The 25,413-nt window shown below is 48.4% G+C and overlaps 1 protein-coding gene across 1 annotated transcript in view; it reads left to right on the top strand.

The window, feature by feature from the left end:
* nrxn3b (neurexin 3b) overlaps nucleotides 1–25,413 on the top strand; it is a gene marked incomplete at its 5' end in the record, with an annotated part of 580,383 nt that overhangs the window by 95,627 nt on the left and 459,343 nt on the right. The window contains one exon of the mRNA XM_079831676.1: nucleotides 8,094–8,297. Within this exon, the coding sequence (XP_079687802.1) occupies nucleotides 8,094–8,297 (204 nt within the window). The remainder of the gene's footprint in view (nucleotides 1–8,093; nucleotides 8,298–25,413) is intronic.

Below are 25,413 nucleotides of genomic sequence, written 5' to 3'. Positions count from 1 at the left end.
TAACATTAGGACTGACACAGCCATTATTTTTAAGAGTTTCTCCTAAATCGGTTAGGAGTTACAGTTAGGAGCTACTTTTAGCCTTAAGATGTTTTGTGAATACGGCCCCTGGACAGTACGAAATAAAAATAACATGCGGTTCCCTCTTATTTTGTCATTAACATTTTTGCAGTTTCTGTAAATGGGTATGTAAGCTATTGAGCTCAACTGTAATTACAAAAATTAACATTTAGTATCATATATTTATAATATTATGTTTGCTATATATTCCTTTTTATTTTCTTGTTTTATTTATTTATATTATTTACATGCATTTGGTCATGTAATTTGCTATTCATCGGTTGTTGAAACACGGAGGATAGCCTACAGTCTTTGTGTAATCTGTTAACACAGATTGTACTCTATACAGTGAAGTGTCGTAGCACTCATGCTAATAATCTCTCCCTCCCGTAGTCATTGGCAATTTGGTTGGTAATTATGTAAAGTGCTGCTGACTTCCATTTCCAACAAGCCCCTTTGAAAATGCACATCTCCTCATTACCATTCAAAATGAGCTTTGTTTGATGTCTCCCCAAAACATATCCAGCTGTGCTGTGCAATATTTGTGTGTACGTGTTTATGTAGCACAATCACACACACACTTCAATAGGGTGTGGAAGACAGTATCCTGGCGATAGTGTCTGCTCAGTTTGCTTTGAGAAAGGCTGTTTAAGATCAGAGCAAGAGAGCTAGTAGTTCAAGACAGGAGGTTAATACACTCTTCATTAATGCTTAAGAGCTCCCTCGACACTCAGCAGGTAAGTAACAGCGTCAGCAGGGAAGCTAGTTTTCTAATATGTGATGAATTGATTTGTTATATGCATGCTAATAGAGTTGCTTGAACACAACCCTGCTGTTCTCATAGTGCATCAACATGAACAAAGACAAATTAATTGAATGCAAAGGATACAGATTTTTCTCTATCTGTAAATTAAAAAAAATATTAGTTCAAACTAGCCTTAATATATATAGATTCCTGGTTACAATTTTATATATAATTCTAGCTGTATATATGATGGGCAAGTCATCAGCAGAATAAATGTTTAAAAATATAAAATTATCACTATTTCTAAAATATAGGGCCCTATTTTAACGATCTGAAACGCAAGTGTCAGAGCGCGAACCGCAAGTAACTTTGTGGGCGGGTCTCGGCGCTGTTGCTATTTTCCCGGCGGGATAAATGGCTCTTGCGCCCGGCGCAAATCTAAAATGGGTTGGTCTGAAGTAGCTTCATTATTCATAGGTGTGGTTTGGGCGTAACGTGAATAAACCAATCCGAGCGTCATCCAACATTCCCTTTAAAAGCAGGTGCGCAAGTTCCATTATGGATTGCTATTAGTATTTACCAGGCGCACGCCAGGAGCGGTTCACAGCCGAGGAGACTGATGTTCTTGTAAGAGCAGTGAAAGACAGAGAAGTGAAGTTGTAATGTTGTACATTATGGTAAAGGTGATTTCACAGTCTTTTTTTTTCAGTCTTTCAGTTTTTTCAGTTTTTCAGTCGATTTTTTTTCCTGGTTCTTGACGGACAAACCAATTTGTCAGATGTCCTTATATACAGAGGTTAAATTGGGCCGGAGCGCACCGGAGCGCAGCTCCGCCTCCTCAGGTCCACAACACACCCTGCTGGAGCTCAGCTCCGTCTCCTTCAGCACGAAATATTATTATTAGACTTTGATTATTGTTCGTCTCCTGACAAATACAGGCTATATGGAATTATCAGATGCCATAAGGCATTAATCGCTGCGTTCTCTGGTTCAGCACCGCGCCCACAGCCATCACGTAAAACCGTCACAATTCTAACAGTGCGTTACCATGGAAATCCGCGAACGGCTAGAGCAGCAGTCGGGAACCTATGGCTCGCCAGGTCTCTCACACTTTACCAACATATCTAACATTTACTAACATGATCGATAAAAAGATTAGACACACGCAGCAATGACAAGTTTATCATAATATTCAAGTTGTGTGTTCAGTGCTGTTCGCGAGTGTCATGATAAAATAAATAATAAAAGCATGATAAGTCACGAAAGACAACTGAATTACTGACAGGATGCTGTGCGCGCTCCGAGCGCAACACGGACAAACGGACAAGCATTCTAGCCTTTGTCTTCGGTTGCGCGCCTAAACGGCCAAATAAACACAGAATATAGGCTATCAAAAGTATTCGAGTATTCACATAAACATAGTAGATGTAAGCACTGTGGGCGTTCACACACACGAAGAGGATTTATACTCATCAGTTGGTCAACCTCACAGTGAAAGCCCTGCACAATTAATTCCATATTGCAACTTATTTATTGTTTGCTGCATAATTGTTTGTTTTTAGTTGTGGACCTAATAATTACTATTGTTGACATTTTATTGGGAAAAAAAAGCTTTTTAATAATAATTTTGTATAATTTTTGTATAAATTGTGGCACTTTTGTAAAAATGCATTTAACAAAAAAAAAAAAAAAAAAATGGCTCTTTGGTCAAAAAAAGTTCCCAACCCTTTTCAGGGACACTCATCTTTAGGGGAGTATTGTCAAATAATCTACTGCCCACTGACAAGCTATTTATTATTCATTTTTTGGCCTTCAAACTTATTAAAAATGCACATAATGTAGATCAGAGAAATCTAATTTTTCTCGGGGGAGCATTCCCCCGAACCCCCCTATAACTACCTCAAATTTGGGACTTCACTGATTTAAAAAAAAAACCTGCTTATGGTCCTGTTTGAATAACTCAACTCTAACTTACACAGTAATACTGGAAAAAGAGCCCCTTTGGTGTAAAAACACATTAAGTATTTTTCCGGTGCGATTTTGAATGACCATACACCGTAAATAAGGGCTCCCCCTCCCTACAAAAGCCAATTTAACCACTGCTTATATACATATATGTCTTGCCACTATTGGGCAAACAGGTCTTATCCTTAATTATTACAATTAGCCTGAATCATTTGTAAGCTAGATTTATGCCTATTTTTTCACATCTTCGTGGCACACCACAATGATTTCTGTCATCTCATGTGTTAATATTTTTTTAGTGTAACAATTTATGATTTGCAAAAATAACTGTTGCATCTGTGTAGATTACATGAGCAAAGTGTATGCGCGTTGTGCACGCTATACATTATGGTCAAGCATGCGCCCTTAAAATAGCATAATGAACAACGCGCAACGCGCCACTGACTTTAGACTAGGTTTTTTCTGGTCAGTGGCGCAATTGTTTAATGGAACAGCAAAATAGCACCAGGGATTGTTTGCGCCGGAACACGCCTCCTTTTTTGCGCTGAACCGCCCAGGGAGCGCAAGTGCATTCACTAGTTTAGCGACGTGCTTCTGTGGAGGGAAAAGCGCGCTTTGCGCGGGTGCAAAATAGGAATGACACATGCGTCGGTGTACAAAGTCAATTGCGCTGGGTGCAAGATAGGGCCCATAAACACTAGAAGATTACAATTTAGTACGTTAATTTAACTGTCATGAGAGAGTGGCTTATCTGCATTTTCTGTTCAAAGTAATGTACACTCACCGGCCACTTTATTGGGTACACCTGTTCATCTGTTTGTTAACGTAAATATCTAATCAGCCATTCACATGGCAGCAACTCAATGCATTTAGGCATGTTACATGGTCAAGGCGATCTTCTGAAGTTCAAACTGAGCATCAGAGTGGGGAAGAAAGGGATTTAAGTGACTTTGATCATGTGGTTGTTGGTGCCCAACGGGCTGGTAGTATTCCAGAAACTGCTGATCTACTGGGATTTTCACGCACAACTATATCTAGGGTTTACAGAGAATGGTCCGGAAAAGAGAGAATATCTAGAGAATGGCAGTTCTGTGGGCAAAATCAGATGGGCTACAGCAGGAGAAGACACATCAGTGCCACTCCTGTCAGCTAAGAACAGGAAACTGAGGCTATTCAAATGGGCTCACCAATACTGGACAATAGCAAATTGATAAACAGTTGTGTGGCAAGCAGCGAGGCGAGGGACCATGAGAGCGGGCCGGTGGCGAGCGATAATGAGTGACAGGAGCATAAAAGGAGGAGCGATGACAGTGCAAGACGAGAAAGGACCAGGCCTGGATTTTAAGTTGTGTTTTATTTGTGTTTGTTTATGTATGTATGTGTGGTGAGGTGGACGAGCGAGAGACATGGGATGAGCGAGCGAGACCGGTATGCCTCGCAGGTGACGCTCATTCTCAATCACGCACACCGATCTCGCTCGCCCCTCCCATGACTCTCGCTCGTCCACCTCGCCATAGTATGCGGCAGTCGACCGTAAGGGGCTTATACTTTAATTTGATTTATTTATTTGATTTAACTTTTTTGAATGTTCGCCGGTTCCCGCCTCCTTCTTCCCTGAAGTAAGAAACTCTGTTACATTGGTGCTGAAACCCAGGAGGAAGGAGGGACATGCTGTCGGAGGAGGTCGGGCAGCACGGATGGATGAAGACCACGAGGGGCTGCCCAAGGCAGTGGTTCTGGAGCGAGTGAAGATCCGGTGGGACGGAGAGCTCGCTGCTGTGCCCCTGGGTCGAGGTGGGGTGGGTGCTGTCCGAGAGGGAGCGGAGGAGTCGCCGGTGCTTGCTGTGAGCCAGAGCCTGCTGCCGTCCGCTATTTAGGGGAGGAGCAGGGAGCGCGGGACTTGCTGCCGGCTCCCTCAGTTAGGAGGAGCCACCGCCAGCCGCCAGGGGGTGGAGGAGAATCGAGCCGTCCACCAAGCATCCAGTGCCATCGCATGGAACCAAGAGGAAGAGCCTCTCGGCTGGCTGAAGACCGAGCGGCAGTGTGTTCTTTTCTTTTCTCCTCTCCTATCTCCCCTCTCTCGTTCTGTCGCTCCTCATGTTCCTGGCTCCGTTTCACTTGCCTCTCTGTCCGTACCCCCAGGTACCGCAGCTGCTGGGATCGGCCTCCCCAGACGAGGGAGGGGGGGAGTAGAGCGCAGTCTCTGGAGTGCCCCCGGCCTGCGAAGGGCATTGGGGGTATGTGGCAAGCAGCAAGGCAAGGGACAGTGAGAGCGGGCCGGTGGGGAGTGATAATGAGCACTTATTTATTGGATTAAAGTCTTTTGAATGTTTGCCAGTTCCCGCCTCCTTCTTCCCTGAAGTAAGAAACTCAGTTACAAGTTGCCTGGTCTGATGAGTCTCGATTTCTGCTGCGACATTCAGATGGTAGGATCAGAATTTGTCATAAACATGAAAACATGGAGCCATCCTGCTTTGTGTCAATGGTTCAAGCTGCTGGTGGTGGTGTAATTTTATTGGCACACTTTGTGCCCCTTAGTACCAACTGAGCATCATTTAAACACCACAGTCTACCTGAGTATTGTTGCTGACCATGTCCATCCCTTTATGACGACAGTGGATCATCTTCTGATGGCTTCTTCTAGCAGGATAACACGCATGTCGCAAAGCTCAAATCATCTCAAACTGGTTTCTTGAACATGACACTATACTCAAATGACCTCCACAGTCACCAGATCTCAATCCAATAGAGCACCTTTGGGATGGGGTGAACGGGAGAATCACAGTGGATTTCAGAATCCACCTTTCAGAATTATAGATGTGCAGCCGACAAATCTGTAGCAACTGTGTGAATCTATCATGTCAGTTTGGACCAAAATCTCTGAGGAATGTTTCCAGCACATTGTTGAATCTATGCCATGAAGAATTAAGGCAGTTCTGAAGGCCGAAGGGGGTTCCAACCCAGTACTAGTAAGGTGCATCTAATAAAGTGGCTGGTGAGTGTATATGCATATCCAAAATTTCAACTCCATGACAATAAACTGTTAACTTTAGCATGATAGCCTACCCATTCCAGGATGCCAAGAGGTGACATGGCATAATAATAGTAATAATAGTTTTGCAGTTCCGTGTGGTGACACTAGTAGTGTCATAATTTCCTAATCCTCTTGTTGTTCCAAACCTGTATCACTTTCTTCCAGGAGGGTACAAATCATTACTGATATTTTTCAAAATATTGTATTTTTTTTCCACAGAAGAGAGTCAAGGTTTGGACATGAGAGTTTAATTTTTTTTTGGGTGAACGGCCCCTCTAAATTATATTTAACCAGCAAAATTTCTATAATGGCTCGTAACTGCAAAACAATGAACACATTTTGCCTAAATTAATGATGTTTTAATATTGGTAATGTCACATTCCTCTCCTTGTTGCGCCGCCAGCCTGACTGATGTTGTTAAAGGTGTCCTATCACATATTACATGACAGCTGTACATGCATGTAATGCACATTATTTTCCGCACAATGACTCGTGCGTTAAATGCAGACTCCTCCATCATTACACAAAGGCAGTCAGCTTCTCTTTCAGCCAAAGGCCCATTCTTTTTTCTTCACCACTAAATCTCGAGGCAGGTATTTCACGGCTGGTTACCTTTTTTAATCCATTTTCCTCTAATCCTCTCTCAGCTCTGTGCTGTAGCGTTTTGTGTGGTAATGGGGATGAAAAAGAGAGATTTTGTTAGAAATGTTCCTTGTGTGTGTGAGGAGTGCCTCTGTGGTCAGAGAAGGAACTTTGTGTGATAGAGCAGATGCCACAAAAAATAAAAAATAAATGGATTATGGATGACAGTGTTGCAGTAAGAAATCTGTATTATGTTATCAGTAGTTTTTATACTGTAGCAATATGAAGAAAAGAGGGCATTTCAAAGTATGCAGTATATGTATTCCACTAGCCTGTACAGCACCAGTAAATTTAGATTGGAGGGGTTGTTGTGTGTGTATGTGTGTGTGTGTGTGTGTGTGTGTGTGTGTGTGTGTGTGTGTGTGTGTGTGTGTGTGGGCATGTTTTTGTGAAATATCAGGACACAAATGTGTATAATGACATGGGTATGACATAGGTATTACAAAAAGAGGGTGAAATATGAGGACGTTACCCATGTCCTCACTTTTCAAAATGCTTATAAATCACACAGAACAAGTTTTTTTTCACAGAAAGTGAACTGCACAGTCTCCTGTGAGGGCTAGGTTTAGGGGCAGGGGCAGTGTAAGGGGATAGAAAATACGGTTTGTACGGTATAAAAACCATTACGCCTATGGAATGTCCTCACATTTCACAAAAACAAACATGTGTGTGTGTGTGTGTGTGTGTGTGTGTGTGTGTGTGTGTGTGTGTGTGTGTGTGTGTGTGTGTGTGTGTGTGTGTGTGTGTGTGTGTGTGTGTGTGTGTGTGTGTGTGTGTGTTTGAAAGGATTTAAACAGATTACAAGGATAAGAATCAAGGCACAAGAATAAAAATAATTTTTACTCATGTCACATCAATATAATTGATGCATACATAAGAGCATTTACACAAAAATCATTTCAATATGTTGTTTCATTAAACAAAAATAAATAATAAACCTTAAATATAGCTGCAACTCATTGGGCCAGTGTGCATTGCTTATCACAGAGCGCCAGAAAGAGGAGACATATTTAACTTGATAGCAGTGCTTCCGTAATGACAATGCACATACAAAAGCATTAGTCGATTAGAATGCTAAGCCAACATATCTGTCGCTAATGCTTACGGTTAGCATGATTAGCAGAAGAAGAAAGAATACACATTAGAAAGAATAACAAATGTTTAGTTTGCTAACTGATTAGCATGCTAAGCTACCATAACATAAGACAACAAACACAATCCTGGTTGATTTCAGAAAGATGTTTCTCTGTAATGGTAGTGAATATCAAAAATCTGCTTGGTAATTTCTGTGCAGATCATCTGAGCCAGTATTGGACAAAATTGGCCAACATTTGTAGGAGGAGCAAAAAAGCTGTTGTCATGTAGCCTACTTCAAAATGGTGGACATGCTAAATTATGGAAAATGTAAATAAAAAAACAAGACCAGGTATTGTTGGAATCAGCATAAATCAAGGAACACAACGGCACCAAGAAAATTAATCTAGATATTTGTTTTCAAAGTTTGTAAGCATTTAAAAAAAAAAATTATGCCTTATATCTTTAGAAAGCTAGGTGGCACTGTCTTCAAACTTCTCAGGAACCTTCAGGACACACTCTTTAATTTGTTTATTTATTGATAGATTTTTTTTCTTTTTCTTTTCTTTACAGAGGCGTCTATCCTAAGCTATGATGGCAGTATGTATATGAAGGTGGTGATGCCGACCGTAATACATACAGAAGCAGAGGACGTGTCTCTGCGGTTTATGTCCCAGCGTGCCTTTGGCCTGTTAATGGCTGCCACATCACGTGAGTCTGCAGACACACTACGACTAGAGCTGGACAGCGGCCGTGTCAGACTGACCGTCAATTTAGGTATTGTATACTGCTCTAATTGACATTCTCTCTCTGTACCATTCTCTCTTCCTCAATCATCCGTTATTTTTTATATTTGCAAGTTACTGGATGTTATCATCTCTCTAACACTACAACTAAACTGTTGGTGTTGATCTGCATGGATTGCTCCTGTTTGTTTTTTGTTCTCTTGCTTTGTCTGCGGGTGATGTGAACAGACAGGCTCTCTCATCACTGTCTCACGTAACCTCTGACCTCATGATCGAAGCAACACATCTGCACTAGTCATTCTCATACACATGCTCATTGATTTACTCACACTGGAGAAACAATGGTTTAACAATCTGAGTAATTCAATTATTTAAAATCTTATGATATAATAAAAGCAGCATTTATATAGGGCTGGGCAATATAGCTTCTATCTATCTATCTATCTATCTATCTATCTATCTATCTATCTATCTATCTATCTATCTATCTATCTATCTATCTATCTATCTATCATCTGTATGTCTGTCTGTCTGTCTGACTTGTTTTTCTTGTTGCAATATATAGTAATAAACAACAATTTACGTATGTGCATTGGGGCCAATCAAAATCATTCTATTTAGCATTTTTCTCATTTAATATTTTTCTCCCCTCCACTACAAATGATAAACTTAACAATCTGAGCTCTATCAAATTTTTTTGAGGTTTATATAAGAGAAGTGTATTATATCTCAGTCTTGACACAGTGAGTGGATGTGAAACTGGCCTACTGGTAAAGACAAGAAACTCAATGGCCAAAAAAAAAACAAAAAAAACATAGTGATATTCACAATAGCGATTATATTTTTTGGAATTATATTATATCACCCAGCCCTAAATGATATGCTGTGGACAGGACTGCCTCTTTGTTGGACTTTTTCAGTATTTGTGCCTGCTGTTTTCTTATGGTAAGGTGGTTTTAACAGTCAGATGCAGATCTTCTGTATAACAATTTTTGTCATGTTATCAGGAAATATCCATTCCCATCCCTTGCTCTCTGTGGCATTTATCATGCCTTGTTTAAAGATGGTACTCACCCCTTCAACGGCCTTTAGCCTGCGGCCCTGTAAGCAAACAGCCCGAGACCAGAGCATCCCGCACACCTGCAGCTGGTGGCCAAAGCACCACCCACAAAACACACACACAGTCATTTCTAACATCCACCCATATGCACACCATGTAACAAGAAATGGCCAGATGATCCATATCTTGAGTATTTTGCAACATCAACATTAATAGCAAGTTAAATAATTTCAATGTATTCAATTAGTTTCAATTTCAATGCTAAAATGTGCCATTTTCCATTCATGCACTTATAACATAAGCATAAATAACAACCAGAATATTCAGTACCCTTACGAAAAAGTTTATTCAAGTATGCTATTAGTATACTTTTTTAAAACTAAAACTATACTTTTAGTCTACGTTTTATGTACTTCCCAGAAATAAATGTAAACTTGCATTTAAGTATACTTGACTTTTACTGACAGAAAAGTCTAAGTGTGTTTGGCCTATATTGTAATACATTTTTGATCAAGATATATTTTAAAGTATTCTAAGTATACTTGGCTTGTAGTTGTGTTTACTCTTTTGATTGAGTAGCCCATTAAATATTTTTTTTCCACATCATTTTTCTTATCTTATACACTTATTGTTTGAAAATAATGATTTATAAAGAAATGTTTAATTCTGAGTATCTGTTTGTTTTTGTTTTTTTTAATGTAGGCTAGTCCACTGGTAGTGTACATAGGAATTTACTTCAAATCTTTACTCTTACCCCGCCATTGACTGAATTTTCTGGCTATCTATGTTTTCACTGTTATACAGTAGGGCGCGCTATTATTCATCTTCTGAAATAGTTCAAAACCTTAGGATCAAAACACAGGTGAAGAAGAAGCAGAAACAAGTGATAGAGGATTGCTTACGCAAATGTAAAATAACACAATCATCAAACATTAAACAGCATACAAATTCAAAACTGCCTAATGTTACAGAATGAAATGTTGAACCCATAAAGAGGAAATGACTGTGAAGCTTTGGGGGTGTTGATGGACTTGATCTATTCCATCAATGTTTTGATCATTTTGAATCCCATCCGGACGTAGTCTTTGACAAAAATGCAATTTTTGTTTAAAATGTTGCATTTTTTATGAAACTTACCTACATTCTAGGGTTGATAAAAAAAGATGCATGAAGCTACAATAAAATGTTTTTAAAATGGAAAGAATTTAAGTACAGTTAAAGGTATATTTCAAGTTAAAGTAATACCTAAATAGGAACATAGTAGATTGTAGTATACTTAAAGTACAAAAATGATATATAAATAGTAAATAAACTACTAGTATAAAACTACTAAACCAGTAGTTTACTGAGAGTATACTTCAAAGCGTAAAACATTTATTAGTATAATTATTAAAATAGTAAACTACTAGTATACTTATAAGTTCACTTGTAATACAGATTCAGTACAAATGAGAAACGTAGTGTGAAATAGTTGAAAACTTAAAGTTTACTACTGTTGCACTTAGTACAATTAAACGGATAATTTAGGCTATATACTAAAAAGTGGGCCAATTTAGTCCCAAGCAGTATTGAAATAGTACACCTCACAGTACATGTTTACTACTAGTGCATTGATATTAGTATACTTACTACATAAAGTACACTTAAAATTAGGGATGCACCGAATCCAGATTTTTGGGGTTCGACCGAATACCGAATCCACTGGTTAAGATTCTGCCGAATCCGAAACCGAATCCTACTCCCATCCTCAGTCCATTATCACAGTAAACACATTAATGAAGTAAACAACGTACACAGCAGTCAGCAGTGTAATTTTTAATTTAATTTTAATTAAGAATAGGCAACATTATGCCAGGATGACTGTCCTTCCTGTCACGTAACGATAGGGAAAAATGGAGCGAGGACTCAAATGCAGACAGAAATGAGTATTTATTGTAAATAATACAAATAAACACAAAACAAAAACCCACGAGGGGGAAAATCAAACTTGAAATAAACTAAATCCAAGGAGCAGGAACATGAGCAGGAACACGGCAGGAAACAGACGACATAAGACATACCAACGACAATGAACCAGCACAGGACTGAAGACACAATGAGATAATAAAGGGTGACCATTCAAGCAGGAAATGAGGGAGAACAGGTGGGGCAAATAAACCAATAATGAGATAACAAGAAGGGCGGGGGGACAAGGGACCAGAGACATGACATCACACCAAAACATGACAAAACCACCACATGTGCTGCACAGGACAAGACAGACATGTGGCATTACCCCTCCTTAAGGAGTGGCTATCAGACGCTCCACCAGGGGACCAGGGAGGGACAGGAGGGACAGACCAAGGAGGGGCGGGAGGGACAGACCAGGGCAGGACACAAAGTTCAAGAGACCTGGCCGACACACACCGTTCAGGAGGCCAGGGTGGCCCAAACAGTTCAGGAGGCAGTACAGGAGGCCAGGGCGGCCCACATAGTTCAGGAGGCCACCTCTCTGGGCTCGAAACGGGAAGCAGAATCCTGTCTGGACTATAAATAAAAGGAGAAGGAGTCCTCTCTGGACTCTGGTCGCGGCCTGGAGCCCTCTCTGGACTCTGGTCGCGGCCTGGAGCCCTCTCTGGACTCTGGTCAGTATCTAAAGCCATCTCTGGATGTTGGTCAGGAACTAGCCACGGCAAGGCAATACACTTCGGTGGCTCTGAAAACTGCTCGGGTTATGTATATAACCCTTGTTCCCTGAGATAGGGAACGAGCACTGCGTCGGAACGACGATTTGGGGACACTCCCTAAGCAACAGCGTATCTGAAGTCTGAATGAAACTATCCCAATCCTGATTGGTATTGCGTCATGACGTAGCTATGACGGCATACCCGGAAGATACATAAGGGGAGCCAGTGCATAGTAACGGCAATTATCGCGATGAAGCATGCGCTCCAGGCATGCCGAGATGTGGCGACGAGACGCAGTGCTCGTTCCCTATCTCAGGGAACAAGGGTTATATACATAACCCGAGCAGTTCCCTTTCAAGGGAACTCACACTGCGTCAGGAAGGTTTTATCCTTCTCCTTCATTCCCGATAAATTAAGCCAGAGATGTTTCTCCACAGTCACCATAGAAGCCATGGAGCGGCCGATGGCACGGGCCGTCTCCTTAGTGATGCGGAGAGACAAATCCGCAGCCTTCCGAAGCTCTAATATATCCTCCGGAGAGGGACCCTCGCCCTCATCAAGCTCTTTGAGGAGGTCAGTACCCACTAGGCCACACCGAGGGTAGCGCCTGCCCTAGTGTGAAGCCGGAGACCGGGCACAGCAAGGACTGGAGCACCCTAGCGCAAGGCGTCGCAGGGAGGTGCAAACTATAAAACCTTATAACGGTGTGTGGGGTAGCCCACCCAGCCGCCTCGCAGATGTCCTGCAGAGGGACTCCAGAAAGGAGGGCACCGAGGAGGCCATGCCCCTGGTGGAATGTGCCCTCAAGGCCATCGGTGAAGGCAGATTGCGCACCTGATAGGCCGTGGCTATTGCCTGGACAATCCAGTTACTGATTGTCTGTGTAGATGCAGGCAGCCCCTTCTTGGGTGAACTTAAGCACACAAGTAGCTGCTCAGATTTCCTCCACTGTGCAGACTTCTCCAGATATATTTTAAGGGCTCTGACCGGGCAGAGCAGGTGAAGTCTACCTTCTTCCGCCGTCGCGTGAGGCGGAGGATGGAATGCCTGAAGAACCAAAGGCCTGACCACACTAGATGGTACCTTGGGCACATAGCCCACCCTAGGATGTAAGATGGCCTTTACTCTACCAGGGGCAAACTCCAGGCAAGTCGGCGTAAGCGCCAAGGCCTGAAGGTCCCCCACTCTCCTCAGAGAAGTGATAGCTAAGAGAAAGGCCAACTTAAGGGTCAGGCTCTTTGGGTCAGCCGACTCTAGTGGCTCGAAGGGGGCCTCAGCCAATCCTTCAAGTACCACTGCCAGATCCCAGGTTGGGACTCTGGAACGAGCCACAGGCCTCATCCTCCGAGCCCCACGGAGGAACCGTACAACCAACTGGTGCCTACCCAAAGGCCCATCACCCAAAGGCGTTTGGAAAGCCCCAATGGCAGCCACGTACACCTTGAGTGTGGACGGGGTAAGCCCTGCAGAGAAGCGATTTTGGAGGAACTCCAGTACTGGAGCACCTGGGCAGTTAACTGGGTCCACCTCACGCTCCCTGCACCAAGTGGAAAATACATTCCACTTGAGGCTGTACAGTCTCCTCGTAGACGGAGCCCTGGAACTGAGCAAGGTCTCAACCACATCTGCCGGCAGGCCGGCCTCTAGGTACCTGACCCCCTCAGGGGCCAGACCCAAAGGTTCCACATCTCCGGCCGGGGGTGAAATATTGTGCCCCCCGCCTGAGACAGGAGATCCCTCCTCAGAGGGATCTGCCATGGAAGACCCGCCAGCAGAACTATGATGTCTGAGAACCAAACTCAAGCCGGCCAACGCGGCGCCACCAGAAGCAGGCTGGCGCCTTGTCGACGAACCCACTCCAGGACTCCCGGGAGCAGAGCGATCGGGGGAAATGCGTACAGACGCAGCCTCGGCCACGTCTGAACCATGGCATCCAGCCACAGCGGGCCGGATGCGTGAGAGAAAATCACAGTGGACAGTGGGTCGTCTCTCGAGACGAAAATAGATCCACTTCCACTGGGGCGAACCTCTCGCACATGGCCTCCACCACCTCTGGGTGGAGTCGCCACTCCCCGGGCCTCAGCCCCTGCCTAGACAGGATGTCTGCTCCCTGATTTTGGACCCCCGGGACATACATTGCCCTGATGGACAACAGTTTCCCTTGGGACCACAGGAGGATCTGATGCAGTCTGTATAGAGGGCGTGACTTCAGACCCCCCTAATGATTGAGGTACGATACGACAGCTGTTATGTCTGTTCGTACCAGGACATGGTGATCGCGGAGGTCCGAGAAAAGGCTCCTGAGAGCCTTGTAGACTGCCATCATCTCCAGGCAGTTTATGTGCCAGGAGGAATGACGGCCCTCCCACGGGCCCCTCGCAAAGCGGCCGTCCAGGACCGCGCCCCAACCAGTGAGGGAGGCGTCTGTTGAAACGGATTTCTGGCAACAGGACGCTCCCAACACTGGCCCCTGGGACAGAAACCAAGGTTTCTTCCATATGACTAGGGAACAAAGGCATTTGCGTGTTACCCTGATCATACGGAACGGATTCCCTCTGGGGGAAAACCCCTTGGTTTTCAGCCACCACTGTAGGGGTCGCATGTGCAGCAGACCAAAGGGTATTACGTTGGACGCTGCTGCCATGTGCCCCAGCAACTTCTGAAAGTGCTTTACAGTGATGCTGTGACCTAGCCTTATTCCTGAGACCATCGCCAGCATGGTCTCGACTCGCGTGGGAGACATTTTTGCCCGCATCGAAGCCGAGTCCCATACAATCCCCAGGAACGTAGTTCTCTGGGATGGCGTCAACACACTCTTCTTCGTGTTGAGTCTCAGCCCCAAGCACTTTATGTGGGCCAGAACGACATCTCGATGCCGAACCGCCATATCGTACAACTGGGCCAGTATGAGCCAGTCGTCAATATAATTCAGTACACGGATGCCCTGGAGTCTCAACGGAGCCAGAGTTGCATCCATGCACTTCGTGAATGTGCGTGGGGAAAGAGCTAGGCCGAAGGGAAGCACTCGATATTGGAACGTCTCGCCCCCGAAAATGAACCTCAAGAACTTCCTGTGACATGGAAGGATGGATATATGGAAGTACGCGTCCTTTCGATCTATCGTGACGAACCAGTCCTCGGACTGGATCTGACTCACGATGATGGGAATGGTGAGCATTTTGAACCTGAACCTCCTCAGAGACCGATTCAAATACCTCAGATCTAGAATAGGACGCAACCCTCCATCCTTTTTGGGAACTATAAAGTACCGGCTTTAGAACCCGGAATCCCTCTCTGGCGGAGGAACACGCTCTATGGCCTCCTTCACCAGCAAGGATTTTACTTCTTGTTCCATTACCCGAACCCGCTCTGGTACCACTACAGTCCACGTCACCCCGATGAATTTTGGAGGAGGGTGACCGAACTGCAGTCTGTAACCTGTCTCTACAGTACGCAGGACCCATGTAGAAATATTCGGAAGGCATTTCCATGCGCCGAGATAATCTACTAAGGGAACCAGCCTCTCGAGGCTGGCCTCGGGTGTTAAATCAATGTGGCCCGAAGCGTCAGTGACGGCGGGATTACCACATCGATTTCCCCAGAGCGCCGTGGAGGAAACAACCTCGGTTGCTCCTGCGCGGGGGGGACCGCTCTTTGAAGCCCAGCCGAAGCTAGGACTTCTTCCCAGCAGCCTTCCTAGCCTGAAGGACGTTCCTTAGATCGCCCTTGGGCGCGGAAGATTGCTGGTGAGAACGCCGCCTCTGTTTCCAAGCTCCTGGAGGAGGGGCTCTAGAGGCGACGCTCTCTTTCTGCACCTGTCAGTGTGAGGAGCTGGTGGACGGCTGAGGCTGCCCGCTTGGGCAGATACTGCGAGGGAGATACTGTCGGAAGGCTGCAAACTGCTTTCTCGACTCCTGAAATCTGACGACGGTATTAACGGCGTCGCCGAACAGACCAGAAGGCGAGACCGGGGAGTCCAGGAGGAAGGTTTTATCCTTCTCCTTCATCCCCGATAAATTAAGCCAGAGATGTCTCTCCACAGTCACCATAGAAGCCATGGAGCGGCCGATGGCACAGGCCGTCTCCTTGGTGATGCGGAGAGACAAATCCGCAGCCTTCCGAAGCTCTAATATATCCTCCGGAGAGGGACCCTCGCCCTCATCAAGCTCTTTGAGGAGGTCAGCCTGGTAGGCCTGCAATATGGATAGTGTGTGCAGGGTACTACCAGCCCGCCCAGCCACCATATAAGCTCTGCCCACCAAGGAAGATGTGTCCCTACAGGGCTTGGTGGGCAGTACCTGGGCTTTGAACGACGATGCCGATTCGGGGGAAAGATAGCTTGCGAGAGCATCTTCCACCCGCGGCATCGTCCCATACCCAGCCTCGCGTGCCCCCAGCATGTTGGCATAATCCAACACTGGGGGATTGGAAACACACGCTGAGTATGGCTGTTTCCAAGACTTGCACAACTCATTGAGGCGAGGTGTTTGAGCCCGGTGTGTCAGAAAGCGGTCATCCAGCCTGCTTGGCGGCTGGACTTCCTGACTTTCTTGGGGCCAATCGATGTTAAGCTTGGCCACCGCACAGGTTAACACCTCAACCAGCTCCTCTTGGGCGGGTGGGTGAAGTGGCGACACACTTGGTGCTTCACCGCCCGCCTCGATGTCCACCTCATCCGGTTCCTCGGAACCGGAGAGAATGAACATCTGATCCTCCACCCCGAGGGAAGAATCCGCAGCGCGGGCTTCCACACGGGGAGGGAGGATCTCGGAACTGTCAGATGAGGAGTGGGAAAGTGCCTCGGCAGTCCCAAACCTATCTGACAAGTCCCTTTGTGAGCCCCATGACCTGCGATGCAGAGCCGGCTGCGGGTCCAGAACCACGGGGCTCACGAGGCTGGCCGGCCTCATCGAGCATGGCCAGCCAAGAACGCAAGAGTCCCTCGAGAGCCGCCCTAGCATGCTGAACACACAGACACTGCACACAAAGCGAGTGTGTGTCCGAGCCCGACATGTAATGGGGACACGGATGCACACACTGCTTAAGCTCATTTTGGGTCGCCATTCTCACACACACTTTCTTTTTATTTGACAGACAACAATAAATAGACAGACAGTTTCATAGAGAGCGCTATGCTGAAGAGCGATAACTGCCATTACTATGCGCCGGCTCCCCTTATGTATCTTCTGGGTATGCCGTCATAGCTATGTCATGACGCAACACCAATCAGGATTGGGATAGTTTCATTCAGACTTCAGATACGATGTTGCTTAGGGAGTGTCCCCAAATCGTCGTTCCGACGCAGTGCGAGTTCCCTCGAAAGGGAACTCCTCCGAGATGACCATGGGCTGCTCTGTAACAGCCCCTAAGAAATCTCTGGAGGAAGCTATGTCTTTCTCCCAAGCATGCAGGACTGCCACCACATAAAAGCCCAGCACAGCCCTCCTGGCCATGTCAGGACTCGGGATCACCGGACTCTGGACCTCCGGACTCGGGACCGGAACTGGGACCACCGGACTCGGTACCACCGGACTTAGGACCGTTCTCTTCCTTTTTGACCTTCGTTTCTTGGTTTGAGCCAGAAGAGGGTCATGATCTTGACTTGATGGAGGGAGAGCGTGATGGTCACTGCAGGCAGACTCTGGTGATATCCGGACCCTCCCATTCTTGCAGTGGTGCAGGTAATTCGAGAAATTCAAGAAGTTTAAGGTCTTTAACTGCTCCATCTCCCACTGCGGAAGAGGGTCATCCAAACAGCGGTTGAAGATGTCTTTGAGGACCACATCAGGGTAATTCAACCTCTGTGCCCTCGACCAAAACTTCTGGGTGAAAGCCCGTATATCCATTCCCCTCTGACAAAGTGTAGTCAGATCTCGAGGACAGGCCGGACTTTCCCGGGAATTAGCAGGTGGCAGGATTCTTAAACTCATTCTGATGAGTCCTGTTATGGCTGGTTCATTCTGTCACGTAACAATAGACAAAAATAGTGCCAGGACTCAAAAGACAGAAATGAGTATTTATTGTAAATAATAAAAATAAACACAAAACAAAAACTCACGAGGGGGAAAATCAAACTTGAAATAAACTAAATACAAGGCGCAAGAACATGAGCAGAAACATGACAGGAAACGTCTCGGTTACGTATGGTAACCCTCGTTCCCTGAAGGAGGGAACGGAGACGTACGTCGGACGTACCGACGAATTGGGATCACTTCTGGGAGCCCGTATCAGCTTCGAGCTATCTAGAACCGGCCAATGAACAATTGGCGTGCGAGATTTGCATCTCGCGCTCCGCCCCGCGCCGCGGGTATAAACAGGAAGCGAGAGCGAATGCACGCTGTTGGTGATGGTGATGACCTGCAGTGATGGTACAGCAACTGTGGCGACGGGACGTACGTCTCCGTTCCCTCCTTCAGGGAACAAGGGTTACCATACGTAACCGAGACGTTCCCATTCAGTCGGTCACGTTCGACGTACGTCGGACGTACCGACGAATTGGGATCCCCTATGGAAAATGCCATAGTTACTACCACTTCCAGCGCCCAGCGATGAGCCCCACGGACCCCGATCTGATGCGGGCGGGTAGGTTCACGCAGGGAGAGTCAAAGCTGCTGTTCCGCAAGACCCATTCAGCTGACTGTATTGGATAACGCTGGGAAAGCGTGCCTGTGAAGGCAGCTGCGGAAGCCACATCATGCCCAGAGGGAGTTAACATGTGGAGAATACACGTAAGGGCTGGCCGTGGGCAGCACAACATACGGAAGTCCCAGGGGTGGCCCCGGCCAATTAGGAGGGAGACAACACGTACCTGGGACGGCAGAGGAACTCTGCCGAGGGAAAGACACGGGCTCGCCGTAGGGAGCCGTACCGTGGAAGAATACACATATGGGACCGCCGTGGGGGTCACTACATACGGAACCCAGCCTAACACAAGTTCCACCAATGCATACGAGTGTTAGACCTGGCGTCAGAACGCTCCGCCACGTCCAACTGCGGAGGACTCAACAGGGTTCGCCGTTCCGGGGAACTCGACTGGAGCAGAATAAGCGCACGCATCCGTACCATAGGGGAGGGAATGGCACAGCAAGCCGACACTAGAACGGGTACTTCGGTGTTACTGACTATGGGAAGTGAGCACACAGGAAGACACCGGCTCTACACGGAGGCTATAGAATCTAGCGAACGTGTTAGGTGTCGCCCAGCCCGCAGCTCTACAAATATCTGTCAGCGAGGCGCCACGAGCCAGCGCCCAGGAAGAGGCAACACCCCTAGTGGAGTGGGCTCTTAACCCGAGCGGGCAGGGCACGTCTTGGGACTGATAAGCCAAGACGATGGCATCCACTATCCAGTGGGCCATCCTCTGCTTGGAGACAGCCTTTCCCTTCTGCTGTCCTCCGTAACAGACGAAGAGCTGCTCTGAGGTCCTGAAGCTTAGCGTTCTATCCACGTAAGTCCGGAGAGCACGGACGGGACAGAGAAAAGCTAGGGCTGGGTCTGCCTCCTCCGAAGGCAGCGCTTGCAGGCTCACCACTTGGTCCCGGAAGGGAGTAGTGGGAACCTTGGGCACATATCCAGGCCGGGGTCTCATGATCACATGAGAGTTACCGGGCCCGAATTCCAGGCACGATTCGTCGACCGAAAATGCCTGCAGGTCCCCTACCCTCTTGATGGAGGCCAACGCAGTCAGGAGTATTGTCTTTAACGACAGAACTTTCAACTCAGCTGACTGCAGAGGCTCAAAAGGTTCTCTCTGTAGTGCGGTTAGCACCAGAGTTAAGTCCCAAGAGGGTATGGAGGGAGGACGAGGTGGATTTAATCTCCTCGCTCCCCTAAGGAACCTGACGATCAGATCGTGCTTACCTAGAGATTTTGCATCTACGAGCTCATGATTAGCGGCGATAGCGGCGACATAGACTTTGAGGGTGGAGGGAGACAGCCTTCGGTCCAACCCATCCTGTAGAAAGGTAAGCACAGATGCGACCGAACATCTTCGGGGGTCTTCTCGGCAAGAAGAGCACCAGTCAACGAACAGGTTCCACTTCAACGCATAGAGGCGCCTCGTAGAGGGGGCTCTAGCGGAAGTGATGGTGTCAACTACCGCTTGCGGTTGGTCACCTAGAACCTCCGCGTCCCGTCCAGGGACCAAACATGGAGTTTCCAGAGGTCCGGACGCGGGTGCCATAGGGTGCCCCGTCTCTGAGTCAGGAGGTCCTGTCTCAGAGGAATGGGCCAGGGAGGTGCTGTCGCAAGGAGCACTAGTTCCGGGAACCAAGTCCGGTTGGGCCAATACGGAGCGACCAACAGGACCTGCTCCTCGTCCTCCCTGACTTTGCACAGAGTCTGCGCAAGAAGGCTCACTGGGGGAAACGCATACTTGCGTTCTTCCCGGGGCCAGCTGTGGGCCAGGGCATCCGACCCGAGGGTCCCCTCGGTCAAGGAATAGAACCACTGACAGTGGGTCGTCTCTGGGGAGGCAAACAGGTCTACCTGTGCGGCCCCGAAACGACTCCAGATTAGCTGGACCGCCTGGGGATGGAGTCGCCATTCTCCCGGAAGTACCTGCTGACGTGACAGCTCGTCGGCCGCACGATTGAGCAGGCCCGGAATGTGAACGGCACGAAGCGACCTCAGATGCTTCTGACTCCATAAGAGGAGATGGCGGGCGAGTTGCGACATGCGACGGGAGCGTAGACCACCCTGTTTGTTGATGTACGCTACGGCCGCAGTGTTGTCCGTCCGGACCAGAACGTGCTTGCCTCTGAGCGGCACTTTGAAGCGGCTGAGTGCAAGACGAACTGCTAACAACTCGAGGCAATTGCAGTTGAGGCCCCGTCCACAGACCCGAAACTGCAAGCCCGTTGTACGTGGCACCCCAACCCGTGGATGAGGCATCCGTGGAGACAACGGAGTGCCTGGACACTTGTTCTAGGGCAACTCCCGCCCGGAGAAACAGAGGGTCCGACCACGGGCCGAAGGTTTGGCGGCACCTCGGAGTCACTTGGACACGGAGGGAACCGCTGTGCCACGGCCATCTCGGGACTCGATCGTGTAGCCAGCGTTGAAGCGGTCTCATATGAAGCAATCCGAGTGGCGTTACTGCGGCTGCGGATGCCATATGCCCCAGGAGCCTCTGAAAATGTTTCAGTGGAACCGCTGTCCTGCCTTTGAACAAATTCAGGCAGTTCAACACCGACTTGACGCGCTCCTCGGTGAGGCGTGCAGTCATGGCGACCGAGTCTATCTCCATACCGAGAAAAGAGATCCTCTGCGTGGGGCAGAGTTTGCTCTTCTCCCAGTTGACCCGAAGTCCCAACTGGCTGAGGTGACTGAGCACCTTGTCCCTGTGTTCGCACAACTGCTCTCGCGACTGGGCAAGAATCAGCCAGTCGTCGAGGTAGTTGAGGATGCGAACGCCATGCTCTCTCATGGGAGCAATGGCCGCCTCCGCAACCTTCGTAAAGACGCGGGGCGACAGGGACAGGCCGAAGGGTAAGACGCGGTACTAATATGCCCGTCCCTCGAACGCGAAGCGCAGAAAGGGCCGGTGTCGAGGGAGAATCGAGACATGAAAGTACGCGTCCTTCAGGTCGATCGCTGCAAACCAATCTCGGGGACGGATGCACCTGAAGATGCGCTTCTGCGTTAACATCGTGAACGGCAGCCTGTGAAGGGACCGGTTCAGGAATCGCAGGTCCAAGATCGGTCGTAACCCGCCGCCTTTCTTGGGTACAATGAAGTACGGGCTGTAGAACCCGGACCTCATATCGGCTTGAGGGACCGGCTCTATCGCGTCCTTCGCCAGTAGGACAGCGATCTCCGCCCTGAGCATGGGGGCGTTCGCCTCCACTACAGTCGTGAAGTGAACGCCCCTGAACTTGGGGGGACGCCGGGCGAACTGAATCGCATAGCCGAGTCTGATGGTACGGATGAGCCACCGAGACGGGCTGGGAAGCGCTAGCCAGGCTCCTAGACTCCGAGCAAGGGGGACCATCGGCACCACAGACGTACCCGCAGCGGGGCAGAGAGGCGGAACGCAGGGATCCGGCTCGGACGGCATGGGAGCGGCCCGAAGCGGGATCTGAGTGTGCTGTGCAACACTTACCTGCATCCGCGGAGGGGACGTGCGAGTGTGGGGAGGCCGCTTGTGTGCGTCCCGACAGCCGGCGTCCCCTGCTGGCGAAGGGAGAGGTACTTGAGGGTGGCGAGGCATGGAAGCGTCGACCACCGCCAAGCGCGCTCTCTTGGAAGGCTGGTGGAAGGCTGCTGCGGTGCCTTGGCGGGGGCGGAGGCGGCGGCGGGTGGACGTCCTCGGCGATGAGTAGTCGGAGGCGCTGCCGCCGGCGGCGGGGTGGAGGCAGCAGCGGGCCGCCGGGGCAGGATGTGCTTGATCGCCTCCGTCTGCTTCTGGGCGGCCGAGAACTGTTGGGCGAAGCTCTCAACCGCGTCGCCGAATAACCCAGCTGACGAGATGGGGGAGTCCAGGAACAGATATTTATCGGTCTCCCTCATGTCAGCCAGGTTAAGCCAGAGATGCCGCTCCTGGACCACAAGTGTGGACATCGCCTGACCGATGGCACGGGCGGTGACTTTCGTCGCCCGGAGGGCGAGGTCCGTCGCCGTCCGGAGCTCCCGGAGGAGCTCTGGGTCAGGCCTACCCTCGTGCATGTCAAGGAGTGCTTGGGCCTGGTGGACCTGAAGCAACGCCATGCCATGCAAGGCGGACGCAGCCTGCCCACAGGCCTTGTAAGCCTTCCCGGTCAGACCGGAAGAGAACTTACAGGCCCGGGACGGGAGACGTGGGTCACCGCGCCAGTTAGAGGCGGTCGCCGGACACAGTTGCATCGCGACGGCGCGCTCCACTGGCGGGATCCCCACGTACCCCTTGGCTGGCCCGCCGTCGAGGGTAGTGAGGGGGGAGGAGTCACTCGGCCGGTTTCTGGCAGAAAAAGGTGCCGTCCACGACCTCGTGAGCTCCTCATGGACCTCCGGGAAGAAAGGTGTCGGGGTGGGACGCTGAGAACCAGCGCGACCCACCCCGAGGAACCAATCGTCCAACCTAGAGGGTTCGGGACACGGTGGAGGGTTCCACTCGAGCCCAACCCTTTCGGCGGCCCGGGCAAGCATAGCAGCCATCTCAGGGTCCGGGGCAGCCGTTGCCACTCTCCCAGAGGGAGGCAGTACAGCTGACCCTTCATCCTCCGAGGACTGAAACTCCCCCTCCGATGCAGCGATCGACATCTGTTTGTCCGCTGGAGCTCCAAAAGTCACCACTGGTCTCCCGTGGGAGGGTCCAGCGGGTTCTCTTGGAGGCTCTACCGGCTGCGGAGCTGAGGGTTTAGGGGCCTGCGGAGGGTCGCTCGGCGGGTTTGCCCTAAACGTAATCCTCAGATCACCCTGGCCATCCAAAGAAGCAGGTCCGCCCGGGTTAGGGGCAGCCCTGGTTCGTGGGATGGGTAAGGGGACTCCCCCAGCCCGGAGGTAGGAGAGTCTCGATCTTAGCTCCGAGATAGTCATGTTCCCGCAGTGGGAACATGAACTATCCACAAACGCCGCCTCAGCGTGCTGTGTGCCCAAACACGTGAGACAGCGATTGTGACCGTCAGCAGGGGACAGGGAACGACCGCATCCAGAAACGCACGGGTGGTAAGACATCCTGAAAAGGACGGCACGTCACCCGTGACTCTTTTTGTGAGGAAACGCTCTGTGCTGAAGCACTCAGGGGGAAACGCGACAGCGCACGGGATTGTGTGCAGCCCGTGCCTGTACTCAAGAGGAAAAACGCCCAACCAGACCAACAGATTTGCTGTTGCTGTTAAAACAGCAGTTTTTCTCTGCTTGCAGAGGCAGCCGATGAGTCAGCGCGGATCCCGCTGAAGTGTGCCGTTTCTCCAACACTCGTCTCCTCTGGATTCTCCGGTTAAATAAACTCTTGCTGATAGCAGCGATAAACTCAAGCGAAGCGTTGAGAGTCGTCTTCATCTGCCGTGTGGCTCCGAAGTGAATGACAGCGTGCATTCGCTCTCGCTTCCTGTTTATACCCGCGGCGCGGGGCGGAGCGCGAGATGCAAATCTCGCACGCCAATTGTTCATTGGCCGGTTCTAGATAGCTCGAAGCTGATAGGGGCTCCCAGAAGTAATCCCAATTCGTCGGTACGTCCGACGTACGTCGAACGTGACCGACTGAATGGGAACAGATGATATAAGACATACCAATGACAATGAACCAGCACAGGACTGAAGACACAATGAGATAATAAAGGTTGACAAATCAAGCAGGAAATGAGGGAGAACAGGTGGGGCAAATAAACCAATAATGAAATAACAAGAAGGGCTGGGTGACAAGGGATCAGAGACATGACATCACACCAAAACATGACAGAACCACCACATGTGCTGCACAGGACAAGACAGACATGTGACACTTCCTTTGACGTACCTGAAGTTGCTGCATTTTGGCTGCTGTCTGTAGATTCCTTCATGCTCAACTCGTATTCTTTCAGATGTTTCACTCAAATTTTTTAACAGCGCCGATGTTGTGTATTGTTTAGGGTCCTTGCCACCACGAGACACATCGGCATTGCAAATTGAACATGTAGCTTGACTTGAATCGCCTTCTTTTGACTGAAAGTACTGCCAAACAACATATTCTCTGTTCACAAGTTCCATTTTCACTTTCTCACAGCCTGCATTTGAACGGTCCACCTAGTAAACACGTTCCCATAATCAACGGTGGCATCATTACGTTCGACCAGCGGAGCGTGCGTAGTGCAAGCCTAGGGTTTGGTTCGGTGGAAAAAAATTATAAGGTTCGGCAGAAACCGAACCCCGTGACAAAGCCCAATATTCGGCCGAATCAGAACCCGAATCCTGGATTCGGTGCATCCCTACTTAAAATATACTTGAACATTACTTCAGTATACTTAATAAAATGAACTTGAAGTATCCTTCTTTTTCGTAAGGGTATCCATTGCACTAATTTAGTATATTGTCTTAATTGAGATGACTGTCTGTTTTTTATGTGAACAACATGCTATAAATTTGTGTGGTGCTGGTGCTTTTTGGACCGAGGCTGTTTGCTCCCACTTTTCTGTTGCGGTTGACGGCACATGATAAAAATGGCCATATGGATTCTAGCCTGGATAACAGTTCCAATTATCATAAAAATCTGTAGTTCTCTGTGACATTCTCACAGTTGGCAACCAGTAATTTGGATGATAATTAATATACAAAAAAGAAAAGAGAAAAAAAAAAAGAAATAAACCCCGGGTTGATGAATCCATTTGGCTTTAAGCAGGCAGCCATTTTCAACGGATTACTACTTTTATATACATTAAAATCTGGCTAGTCTGGATGCGAAAAATGGGAGACAAAAAGAACAATATTTAGATATAGCCAAAATGTTTTAAACTGGTAGAAATCTT

The sequence above is a fragment of the Gobio gobio genome, assembly GCF_949357685.1.
Source record: "Gobio gobio genome assembly, chromosome: 12".
In the NCBI taxonomy this organism is placed as follows: domain Eukaryota; kingdom Metazoa; phylum Chordata; class Actinopteri; order Cypriniformes; family Gobionidae; genus Gobio; species Gobio gobio.
This window is presented reverse-complemented; position numbering and strand designations above follow the sequence as displayed.